Below are 13,038 nucleotides of genomic sequence, written 5' to 3'. Positions count from 1 at the left end.
GCTTAAGAGTATAGTGCTAAGCAAGATAAATCAGTCAGAGAAAGACAAATACCATATGGTTTCACTCGTAAGTGGAATTTAAGAAACAAACGAGAAAGGAGCTATCAAAAAAGAAAAAAAAGAGAGAGAAACCAAGAAACAGACTCTTAGCTATGGAAAACAAACTGATGGTTACCAGAGGGGAAGTGGGTGGGGGGTGGGTAAAATAAGCTATGAGGATTAAGGAGTGTACTTGTGATGAGTACTGGGTGATGAATGGAATTGTTCAATGACTATATTGTATACCTGAAACTATTATAATACTGTGTGTTAACTATACTGGAATTTAAAACAAAATTTTTTTTCTTTTTCTCATTTTTTTTTTAACGTTTATTTATTTTTGAGACAGAGAGAGACAGAGCATGAACAGGGGAGGGTCAGAGAGAGGGAGACACAGAACCTGAAACAGGCTCCAGGCTCTGAGCTGTCAGCACAGAGCCCGACACGGACCGTGAGATCATGACCTGAGCCGAAGTCGGCCGCTTAACCGACTGAGCCACCCAGGCGCCCCTAAAACAAAATATTTTTTAAAATTTCCTAAAAACCACTATGTGAAAAGTAAGAAGATAGAGGTGAAATTAATAAATTTTATTCCAAATAGTATCATTTCCACATTTAATCAATATAAAAATTATTAATGAGATATACATTGTTTTCGTTATTGGGTCTTTGAAATCCAGCCTGTATTTTGCTCTTACAAATTGCATGGTAAATTTTCATTAGAAATATTTGATCTATATTTAGATTTATAAAATTTATATTTGAAGCAGTAGATTCACATATCAAGTTCTTTCAAAGGTAAAATTTTTCCAATAAATGAATCATTAGTTTTTAAATTTGGATTAGTTTATTTTAATTTAAAATGTATTTCCTGTCACACTTACCTGTTACAGTTGCTCAGTAGCCACATGTAGCTGGTGGCTACCATAGTGGATACTGTTGCATCCACATACTCCTGAAACAGAATGCTACGGGCAGCAGTGACAGTCACAACAAAGTTTATTGCAATGAGAGGCAAGGCCAACCGATCGGGACGGACACTCTTGACCAGAGTGTGGTCTCGAACAGCTGGGGTACAGAGTTTTCATAGGTGACCACATCATCTTATCATCACCTGGGAACAGAACAAAGAAATAGTTCCCAGATGGGGGTGGAAACAGTTCAGACATGCCCTTGCCCCAATCCAATCAAACACTAATCCAGTTGATTTTCCTTGAACTTTTGTTCCCTTGATTGATAGGACAAGGCTGTTATCTCTTAATCTACAGTGTTAAAACAAAGCTATTTCTTAAGGCTACAGGTTAGCCCTACACTACAATTTAACCCTTACAGATACCACAGCTCTAGAAAAACTCTTGCATATATGCACCAGGAAGAATTTTCAGAAATGTTTCCATCATCATTTGTAAAATCAAAATACTGGTAACAAACAAATACAGAATGAATAAACGAATAAATAAATTATAACATATTTACACAACAAAATATTAAATAGATGTCAGTGGAAGTAAGTTCACTATAGATACACACTTCACCATGGGTAAACTAGAAAACACAATGTTGAGGGAAAAAAGTAAGTCACACGAGTATATACAGAATGATTCAGGAACAGGCAAAACGACACCATCTATTGTCTAGGGATATGCGCGTGTGTGTCTGCTGCAGGGGAGGCAAAACTTCACTTCTATCCATGTTAAGTTTTCAGCCAGGGCTCTTTAAAAGACAGATTAACAAAAGATAAACAGCTCATTAGCACGTGTAGTGTATACAGAAGAAATGTATGTATGTATGTATGTATACAGCATGCAGAAGAAATTGAAACAGAGTAACTCAAAGCAGTTTATAGTAGCATCTTCAACAAAGAATAGTAAATCTGTGGCTAGATGACAGGACAAAGGAGAGCAATGGTGGTGAACTGTGGGAAGGTTATTATGCACCAGATTATTTTGATGCTAATCTGTCTTCAGTAGAAAGAGTTTTATCCTGCGGCAGAAACGAAGTAGGGTAGAGGGAGATTTTCCTGCATTTGTTGCTTCTTCATTGCCTTTGGCTCAATAGTTTTTACATCAAAGAGGCATGTTTTGGGGTGATGTGTTCTGGTTTCTCTCTGCTAAAACAAATTTCTGTCAAACAGGTGGTATAAAACAACAGACCTTTATTCTCTCACAGTTCTAGAGATCAGATGACCCAGACACTGAGTCTGGTCACTGTGACTGAAACCAAGATGTCAGTGAGGTTGCATTCTCTATGGACTCTTCCTCGGGGAGAATCCATCCCTTGCTCCTTCCAGCTTCTGGTTGCTGCCAGCATTCTTTGGCTGTGGCCACATCACTCCAATCTTCAAGGCCAGCAACTTCAAATTTCTCTCTGCCTCATTTTCACATTGAACCTTCTCTGTAGGTTCAGTGATCTTGACCTCTACCTCCCTCTTACAAGGACACTTGTGATAGTAATAGGGCTCATTGAGATAATTCAAAAACAATCTCTTCACCTCAAGATGATTAATTTAATCACATCTTCAAAGAATTCTCTAAACTTTCACCAATGGGTTAACAAGGCTTAGGGCAGAAAGCCACCACAGGGTGAAAGCGTCCAGGGCTAGACATTAAGTAAAAGAAAGCATAGGGTGCTGCAGGGAGAAAGCGCCCAAGGTTAGCTAGTGAGATGAGTAATTTATCTTTAAAGCTGTATGCTCCATCAACGTTAAACTTTAAAGATAACAGCTAATTAGTTGTATCACCTACAGGAAAACACTTTCCATCTGGCTCCAGTATATCATTGTGCTTTGATCTCAACTTCAAATGCCAATTGCCCCCAAACCCTTTGCTTCTTACACACACAGGTTAATGGTCACTATCTGATTGTTTCCTTCTGCACATTCACCACATATGTAAAATCTTGAGAGCTCAATAAAAACAGAGACAAAACTCCTGTTCAGGGTTCTTGTCTCCTCCCAGACATTAGCCTCTCTCATTTTCATTTCTGCATCTGCTGTCTTGCTGGACAAGAGAGAACTCCAGATTGAAAGTCTGCAATACCTTTTTCAATACGAAGTAACATTTACACATTCCAGGGACTATGACCTGATACCTTTGGGGGAAGGTCATCATTAAATCTGTTATAGTAGTAAAAGTACAGAGAACAAAATTCAGGATAGTAGTTATCTCCTGGCATTGGGAAAGGGATATAGCTGCTATGGGGGGCACAGGAGCCTTTAAAGACATTGTTTCTTCAGCTGGACAATGGGTACACAAATGTTCATTTTGCTTTTGCTATTATTACCTGCAACTCAGGTTCTGTTCTACTCCACACTAGATTAGATGGTCAAATTATGGTGATTTCTCTGCCCACCCTCTCATTCTGACTCTTCTGCCTCTGTGGCACATAGTAACTACTTAATAATTTGTAGCATTTATAGTGTTTATCATGTTACCTATGGTAAAAGTTTATCTATAAATTATCTCATTTAATCCCCATGAATATCCAATATGGATAGGTATTATTCTTAGTTCTATTTCAAATATGACAAAAATGAGATTTTTGAGGCTTGCTTTTTTAATTGGAGGATTTTTTTAAATTAAGGTAAAATTCATGTGCTATAAAATTTACCCTTTTGATGTCTTATTCTGGGAGTTTTGGCAAAGGCATACAGATGTGTGACCATCACTAAAATCCAGATTTAAAATAGTTCCATCTTGTCAAAATATTCCTCTTTGCCCTTTTGTAGTCTACCCCTCCCTAAACCCCAGCCCCTGGCAGCTGTTAGTTTTCTGTCCCTATAGTTTTCCCTTTCCTGAATGCCATATAAATCAAATCACCCTATGTAGTCATTTGACTCCATTTTAGCATAAAGTATTCATTCAGCAATTGAAGGATATTTTGGTTGTTTCCAGTTTGGGGAAATTATGAATAAAATCACTACAAACATTCATGTATTCGTTCTTGTATAAACACAACTTTTCATTTATCCTGAGTAAATACCTAGGAATGGTATTGCTAGGTCATATGGAACCATACATTTATAAGAAATTGCCAAACTGTTATCTGAGGTAGCTTTACTACTTTGCATTTCCACCAGCAATGTATGAGAGTTCCAGTTGCTCTATATCCTTGCCTGTGCTTGGTATCGTCATTGTTTATTTAGATCTTTGATTTCTTTCATCAATGTTTTTCATCTTTCATTTTCTTTTCTTTTCATTATTATTTGTTTAATGTTTTTCATTTTTCAATGTACAGATCTTGCACTCATTTTGTTAAATGTGTACCTCCATATTTCATGTTTTTAAGTGTATTGGAAATGACAGTTTGATTACATTTCAATTTCCAATTTATTGCTACTTTATAGTAATACAAGTTTTGATTTTTGTATACTGGTCTCCTATCCTGTGAACATGTTAATGGTAGGTTTTTTTGTAGAGTTTTTACATAGACGATGTTTTTGTCTGTAAATAGAAACCATTTTACTTCTCCCTTTCCAAATTTTATTCTTTTATTTCCTTTTCTTACCTTATTGTGATGGTAGGACCTTCATACAATATTGAATAAAAGTGATTAGAGCAGAATCCTTAGAGCACTTTAGACTTCCACTGTTAAGTATGATGCTAGCTGTAAATTTTTCATAAATTCTCTTTATCATTGTGTGTATATATCCTATTTTGTTTATCCATTCATTAATCAATGGACACTAGGGTTGTTTCCACCTCACTGCTCTTATGAGTAATGTTGCTATGAACGTAGGAGTCCAAACATTTGCTCAAGTCCCTGCTTTTAATCCTTTTTTTATCCTTTTTTAAAATATTTAATTAATTTGTTTAAATTTAAGTTAGTTAACATACAGTGTAGTATTGGTTTCAGGAGTAGAATCCAGTGATTCATCACTTACATACAACACCCAGTGCTCATCCCAGCAAGTGCCCTCCTTAATGTCCACCCCCCATTTAGCCCAACTCCCCACTCACCTCCCCTCCAGCAACCCTCAGTTTGTCTCTGTATTTAGGAGTCTCTTATGGCTTGCCTCCTTCTCTGTCTTTATCTAATTTTTCCTTCCCTTTCCCTATGTTCATCTGTTTCGTTTCTTAAATTCCACATATGAGTGAAATCATATGGTATTTGTCTTTCTCTGACTGACTTATTTTGCTTAGTATAATATGCTCTAGTTCCATCCACATTGTTGCAAATGGCAAGATTTCATTCCTTTTGATCGCTGAGTAATATTCCATTGTATATATATACCACATCTTCTTTACCCATTCAGCAGTCAATAGATATTTGGGCTCTTTCCATAATTTGGCTATTGTTGATCGTGCTGCTATAAATATTGGGATGCATGTGTCCTCTCGAATTAGCATTTTTGTATACTTTGGATAAATAACTAGTAGTGCAATACAACCCAGCAATTGCTTTAAATTCTTTATACACCCAGGAATGGTGTTGCTCGGTCATATGGTAATTTTATTTTTAATTTTTTGAGGAACCACCATAGTGTTTTCCATAGTAGCTACACCATATTATATTCCCACCCACAGTGCACATGGGTTCCAATTTTCTATATCCTCACCAACATTTGTTATTTTCTATTTGGGTTGTGAAGTAATATCTCATTGCAATTTTGATTTGCATTTCCTTAATGATTATGATGTTGAGCTTCTTTTCATATGCTTGCCAGCCATTTGTTTATCTTTTTTGAATGTCTATTTAAATCCTTTGCCCATTTTCATATTGGGTTATTATTTTTTTAATATTGAGTTGTAGAAGTTCCTTAAGTAATATGAATATTAACTCTTTATCAGAGATGTGATTTGCAAATATTTTCTTTGACTTTTCAATCTGTTGTGTCCTTTGATCCATAAAAGTTTTACATTTAATTTAGTCTAATATGTCTATTTTTACTTTTGTTGCCTATGGTTTTGGTGTCAAATCCAAGAACATTGCCAAATCCAATATCGTTAAATTTTCCCTCTATGTTTTCTTCTGTTTTACAACTGTAGGTCTTATGCTTAGGTTTTTTATCCACTTTGAGTTAGTTTTTGTATATTCTTTAAGGTAGTGATCCAACTTCATTCTTTTGCATGGATCTCCAGTTTTCCCAGCACCATTTGTTGAAAGACTGCTTTTTTTTTTTTTTCCCACCATTGAATGGTCTTGGCATCTATCAAAAATCACCCAACCATAGGGGCACCTGGGTGGCTCAGTCTCTTGAGCATCTGACTTTGGCTCAGGTCATGATCTCACAGGTTGTGAGTTTGAGCCCTGCATTGGGCTCTGTGCTGATGGCTCAGAGCCTGGAGCCTGCTTCCAGTTCTGTGTCTCCCTCTCTCTCTGCCCCTTCCCCACTTGTACTCTGTCTCTCTCTCTCTCAAAAATAAGCATTCAAAAAAATTTTTTAAAAATTAAAAAAAATCATTGACCATATATGCAAAAGTTTATTTCGGGGCTCTCTATTCTATTCCCTTGGTCTATATATATGTCTTTATACCAGTACACTGTTCTAATTACCATTGCTTTTGTACTAGGATTTAAAGATGAGAAGTGTGTGGGGCGCCTGGGTGGCATTCGACTTTGGCTTAGGTCATGATCCCATGGTTCATGAGTTTGAGCTCTGCATTGGGCTCCTCACTGGCAGTGCAGAGCCTGCTTGGGATTCCCTCTCTCTCTCTCTCTCTCTCTCTGCACCCCCCTCAGAATAAATAAATAAACTTTTTAAAGAATAAGAAGTGCATGCTGTCCAATTTATTCTTCTTTCTCAAGATCATTTTGGGTATCCAGGATACCTTGAGACTCCATATGAATTTTGGAATGGATTTTTCTATTTCTGCAAAAAATATCATGGGAATTTTGATACAGTTTGCATTAAATCTGTAGATTAGTTTTAGTGGTATTGATGTCTTCACAATGTTAAGTCTTTCAATACATGAACATGGAATGTCTTTCTATTTATTTGTGTTTTCTTTCATTTCTTTTGGTAACATTTTGTAGTGAAAATTACAAATGTACAAGTTTTCCACCTCCTTGATTTATTCCTAGGGTTTTATTCTTTTGATACTATTATAAATGGATTTCTTAATTTCCTTTTCAGATTGTTCATTGTTGGTGTATAATGACACAATTGATTTTTGTGTGTTATTTCATATCCTCAACTTTGGCTGAATACATTTGCTAGTTCTAACAGTTTTTTCATGTGTGGAATCTTTAGGATTTTCTACATATAAGATCATATCACCTGAAAATAGAGACAATTTTATTTCCTCCTTTCCAGTTTGGATATCTTTTATTATTTCTTTTTCTTGCCTAATTGCTTTGGCTAAAACTTACAGTAATACGCTGACTAGAAGTGGTGAAAGTGGGCATTCTTGCCTTGTTCCTGACTTTAAAGGAAAACATTTCAGTCTTTCACTATTGACAATATTATCTCTGGAATTTCATATATGGTCTTTATCATGTTCAGGAAATTTCTTCTTATTCCTAGTTTTTTGTATGTTTTTATCATGAAAAGGTGTTGAATTTTGTCAAATGCTTTTTCTGAATCAATTGAAATGAACATGTGGGGTTTTTCCTAGTGTTCTGTTAATTTGGTATATTTCATTGATTGGCTTTCATATATTGAAACATTCTTGCATTCCAGGAATAAATCCCACTTAGTCATAATGTATAATCCTTTTAATGTGCTGTTGAATTCTGTTTGAGAGTATTCTGTTGAAGATTTTTGCATCAATATTCATCACGGATGTTGGTCTATAGTTCCCTGTCTTTTTCCTTTCTTTCTTGTGGTGTCTTTATCTGACCTTGGTATCAGGGTAATGCTGGCCTCAAAAAATGAGTTAGGAGGTGCTACTGCCTCTTTAGTTTTTCTGGAATAATTGATAAAGATTTGGTATTCTTTCTTCTTTGACCACTATGGTATGTGCTAGCTCATAGTGTTATTTTTCATCACTTGGCTTATTAAACTTTGTCTCCACTCTCCTGTGTTCCTGACTTAAATTTTTGCTGCAATTGCACTTTTCTTTCTTTCTTTCTTTCTTTCTTTCTTTCTTCTTTCTTTCTTTGAGCTGACAGCTCAGAGCCTGGAGGCTGCTTCAGATTCTGTGTGTCTCTCCCTGTCTCTGCCCCTCCCCCACTCATGCTCTGTCTCTCAAAAATGAATACACGTTAAAAAATAAAATATTTTAGCATCCCTTTTATTCCTGAGGTGAAATTCATAGATATAATATCTATACTCATACTTTAAATAATTAATATAAATAAATGTGAGGGCAAATAAAAGGAAAGTAATTTCTAATAACGGGCATTTCAGTGTGTAAATTCTAGGCCAACTTCACCAGAAGACATAATAAAGAAGTAGACAGAGGCTTGTACCTATATGTAGAATTAAAATAAATGTGAAAGCTATGAATATAGGTTGATACAAAAGCAGGTTTATCGTACTGATATTATATAACTATTAACGTTAGTGCATTGCTGTTGGTACTATGGTACCAACAGAATTGTAAAATTTATTGGAGAAATTCTAAAGAACATCTTTCCTTTGATTTACATAATATTTGCATTCCTGGAAACTTCAGTATATAATTAAACTAGGCAAAAAATACTTTGTTTATATATATATATTTTTTAACGTTTATTTATTTTTGAGACAGAGAGAGACAGAGCATGAATGGGGGAGGGTCAGAGAGAGAGAGGGAGACACAGAATCTGAAACAGGCTCCAGGCTCCAAGCTGTCAGCACAGACCCCGACGCGGGGCTCGAACTCACGGACCGCAAGATCATGACCTGAGCCGAAGTCGGCCGCTCAACCGACTGGGCCACCCAGGCGCCCCTCTTTGTTTATATTTTAACAGGAGTAAATTTCTAGGCTCAAATAATTATAAACAGATGTTTTTCTTTTTACCTACATGAATGTCTCATAGGACAGTCAAAATCTATGCAGGATTGGGCCAGTTCTTCATTGTGTGGACTGTCCACTATAAAATGAGCTAGCATTCCTTAGCACCTTTCACTGAATATCAATAAATCCTTCCTCCCAATCACTGTTGCAACCAAAAATGATTCCCCAAATTTCCAAAGACACATATGAGGTAGTAATTTACTTTCCTATTGAGAATATTGGTATACAGTTATAAGCAAAATACATTTGCTGATAGATTCTTGAGAAGGTGAAGTAATGAAATAAAAGTGTTGAGGAATATCTGATACCTGCTTTCCATGGGTGAGGGCTAGGTAAAGAAAAAACAAAAAAGGAACTTCCTTTTACTTACTTGTTTACGGCAGTCATTTATAAAACATTTTCACATATGTCATACATCTCACATCAACTGTAAATTTAGTATCTCCACCATTTTTAAAAGTTTTTTTTATTTTCATTCCAGTATAGTTAATATACAGTGTATTAGTTTCTGGTGTATAATACAGTAATTCAACTATTCTATATGTTACTCAGTGCACATCGTGATAAGTGTACTCTTTAATCCCCATCACCTATTTCACCCATCTCACCACCCACCTCCTCTATGGTAACCATCAGTTTGTTCTCTAAAGCGAAGAGTCTTGATATGTCTCTCTCTTTTTTTCCCTTTGTTTTGTTTCTTAAATTCCGCATAGGAGTGAAATCATATGGTATTTGTCTTTGACTTATTTCACTTAGCATTATACTTTCTAGCTCCATCCATGTCATTGCTAATGGCATGATTCCATTCTTTTTAAGGCTAATATTCCATTGTGTATATATGCCACATCTTCTTTATCCATTCATCTATCAATGGACATTTGGGGTGCTTCCATAATTTGGCATTATAAATAATGCTGCTATAAACATAGGGGTGTATATATTTTTTGAATTGGTGTTTTCATTTTCTTTAGATAAATACCTAGTAGAGCAATTATTAGATCATAGCATAGTTCTATTTTTAATTTTTTGAGGAACCTCCATATTCTTTTCCACAATGGCTGCACCAGTTTGCATTGCCACCAACAGTGCAGGAGCATTCCTTTTCTTCATATTCTCACCAACACTTGTTGTTTCTTGTGTTTTTTATTTTAGCCATTATCACTGGTATGAGGTGGTATCTCACTGTAGTTTTGATTTGCATATCTGTGGTGAAGGGTGATGTTGAGCATCTTTTCATGTGTCTGTTGGCCATCTGGATGTCTTGTTTAGAGAAATGTCTGTTCATGTCTGCTGCCCATTTGTTAATTGGATTATTTGGGTTTGGGGTGTTGAGTTGTATCAGTTCTTTATATATTTTGGATACTAACCTTTTACTGGATAGGTCATTTGCAATGCAAATATCTTCTCTCATTCAGTACACTGTCTTTTAGTTTTGTTGGTTGTTTCCTTTGCTGTACACAAGCTCTTAATTTTGATGTAATCCCAATAGTTTATCTTTGCTTTTATTTCCTTTGCTTCAGGAGCTGTATCTAGAAAAATGTTCTATGGCTGATGTCAGAGAAATTATGGCCTGTGTTCTCTTCTAAAATTTTTATGGTTTCACATTTAGGTCTTTAATCCATTTTGAGCTTATTTTTGTGTATGATGTAAGAAAGTAGTCCAAGATCATTCATTTGTATGTAGCTGTTCAGTTTTCCTAATACCGTTTGTTGCAGAGACTGTCTTTTTCCCATTGCATATTCTCACCTCTTTTGTCAAAGATTAATTGACCTTATAACTGTGGGTTTGTTTCTGGGCTTTCTATACTGTTCCATTGATCTATGTGTCTATTTTTGTGCCAGTACCATACTCTTTTGATTACTACAGCTTTGTGGTATAGCTTGAAATCTTGAATTGTGATACCTGCAGTTTTGTTTTGTTTTGTTTTGTTTTTTTCATGATTGCTTTGGGTATTCAGGGCTTTTTGTGGTTCCACATAAATTTTATAATTTTTTCTTCTAGTTCTATGAAAAATACTCTTGATATTTTGATAAGTATTGCATTAAATGTGTAGATTGCTTTGGGTAGTTCATACATTTTAACAATATTTGTTCTTCCAACCCATGAGCAGGGAATGTCTTTCCGTTTCTTTGTGTCATCTTCAATTTCTATCATCAATATTTTATAGTTTTCAGAGTACAGGTCTTTCACCTCTTTAGATAAGTTTATTCCTAAGTATTGTATTATTTTTGGTGCAATCATAAATAGGACTGTTTCCTTAATTTCTCTGTCTGCTACTTCATTATTAGTGTATAGGAATGCTACTGATTTCTAGGTATTGATTTTGTATCCTACAACTTTACTGAATTTATTACTGGTAATAGTTTTTTGTTGTTGTTTTGTTTTGTTGTTTGAGTCCTTAGTGTTTTCTTTTTTTTTTTTTTAAGTTTATTCAGTTATTATTTCTGAGAGAGAGAGAGAGAGAGCAAGCACAAGTGGGGGTTGGGCAGAGAGAGAGGGAAACACAGAATTGAAACAGGCTCCAGGCTCTGAACTGTCAGCACAGAACCCAATGCAGGGTTTGAAGTCACAAACCAGGAGATCATGACCTGAGCTGAAGTCAGATGCTCAACTGACTGAGCCACCCAGGCACCCCCTTAGTGTTTTCTATATATAGTATCATGTCATATGCAAATAGTGATAGTTTAATTTCATCCTTACCTATATAGATGCCTCATTTCTTTTTCTTCTCTGATTGCTGAGGCTAGTACTTCCAGTATTATGTTCAATAAAAGTGGTGAGAGTGGACATATTTGTCTTGTTCCTGATCTTACAGGAAAAACTTACAGTTTTTCACTATTGAATATAATGTTCACTATGGGCTTCTCATATACATCCTTTATCATATTGAGGTATGTTCCCTCTGAACTTTGTTGAGACGTGCCTGGGTGGCTCAGTTGGTTAAGTGTCCAACCCTTGGTTTTGGCTCAGGTCATGATCTCACAGCTTCATGGGTTTGAGCCCTGCATTAGACTCTGTGCTGACAGTGTGGAGTCTGCTTAGGATTCTCTGTCTCCCTCTCTCTGCCCCTCCTTTACTCATGCTGTCTCTGTCTCTCGCAAAATAAATAAACTTAAAAAAAAAATAAACCCACTTTGTTGAGAATTATGAACAGATGTTTGATTTGTCAATAAACTGAGTATTAATATATTCCCCCTTCTTATTCTTATAGGACATTAATATGCAGCTGGCTGACATACTGTTCAATGTGCAGCGAATAATCAATCGCTACACTGTTGATGAGAATGTGCACTCCGGAAGGAAAATCTCCCTTCCAGAACATAAGAAATGGAGAATAAATTTCCTGGATAAAATAGTTACTTATGCTAAGAACAGTGAAATTAGAGAAAAGACTCTTTTGCACATCCTGGTCTGGTTGGAAGAATGGAGTAAGTTTTCAGAAGTGGTTCAAAGGAAAACCATGAAGTTAATGAAAAAGAGAACAGGATCTATAAGTAAATTTTAAAGGGTTAATCAGACTACCTTTAAAAGAAGACTAAAGAGGTTATTCAGAGAATTACTGTCCACTGTTTCAGTAAGAATAAAGTAAGCACTACGTAGTCTTGCTTACTTAGTGCCAGCTATTCTGGGCTCCTTGCTTCTCTTCAAGCATGCCAGTATGCCTCTGCCCAGTGTCTTTATGCTTACTATTCCTTTGCCTGGAACACTGTCCACAAGTAGCCATGTGGCTCATTTTCTGCTTATATCTCACTTTAAAATGATGTGTTCTCTGACCATCTCCATTCCCTACTCCCTGGCACTGTCCATTCCTCTTTATTTTTTATTTTTGTCTGTAGCATTTCTTATGATCTGCCATACTATATAATTAATGTTTATATTTTTGTGTTTTGTGTGTCTCCTTTCACTAGAATGCAAGCAGTATGAAGTCAGGGAACTTGTTTTATTCAGTGTTGTATCCTCAACATCTAGAACAATACATGACAAAGGAGACATTTGGTTGAATGAAAGAATGAATAAACTAAGAATACAAAAAGAATAATTTCATTAAGTTGCAAGAAATCTCATATAATGAAGGTTTTAAAATACTAGACAACTTATGAAAGGAGTTGAGGTTTAG

At 35.7% G+C, this 13,038-nt stretch overlaps 1 protein-coding gene across 2 annotated transcripts in view; it reads left to right on the top strand.

Moving 5' to 3' along the window:
• FAM186A (family with sequence similarity 186 member A) overlaps nucleotides 1–13,038 on the top strand; it is a 77,020-nt gene that overhangs the window by 28,058 nt on the left and 35,924 nt on the right. For both annotated transcript variants that reach the window (XR_008300246.1, XM_053226220.1), the window contains exon 2: nucleotides 12,133–12,349. Coding sequence is in view for 1 of the 2 variants with exons in the window: in XM_053226220.1 (XP_053082195.1) it covers nucleotides 12,133–12,349 (217 nt within the window). In the remaining variant the exon portion in view is untranslated. The remainder of the gene's footprint in view (nucleotides 1–12,132; nucleotides 12,350–13,038) is intronic.

The sequence above is a fragment of the Acinonyx jubatus genome, chromosome B4 (genome assembly GCF_027475565.1).
Source record: "Acinonyx jubatus isolate Ajub_Pintada_27869175 chromosome B4, VMU_Ajub_asm_v1.0, whole genome shotgun sequence".
Classification (NCBI taxonomy): Eukaryota; Metazoa; Chordata; class Mammalia; order Carnivora; family Felidae; genus Acinonyx; species Acinonyx jubatus.
The sequence above is the reverse complement of the archived record's forward strand: the minus strand, read 5'-3'. Positions and strand labels throughout refer to the sequence as shown.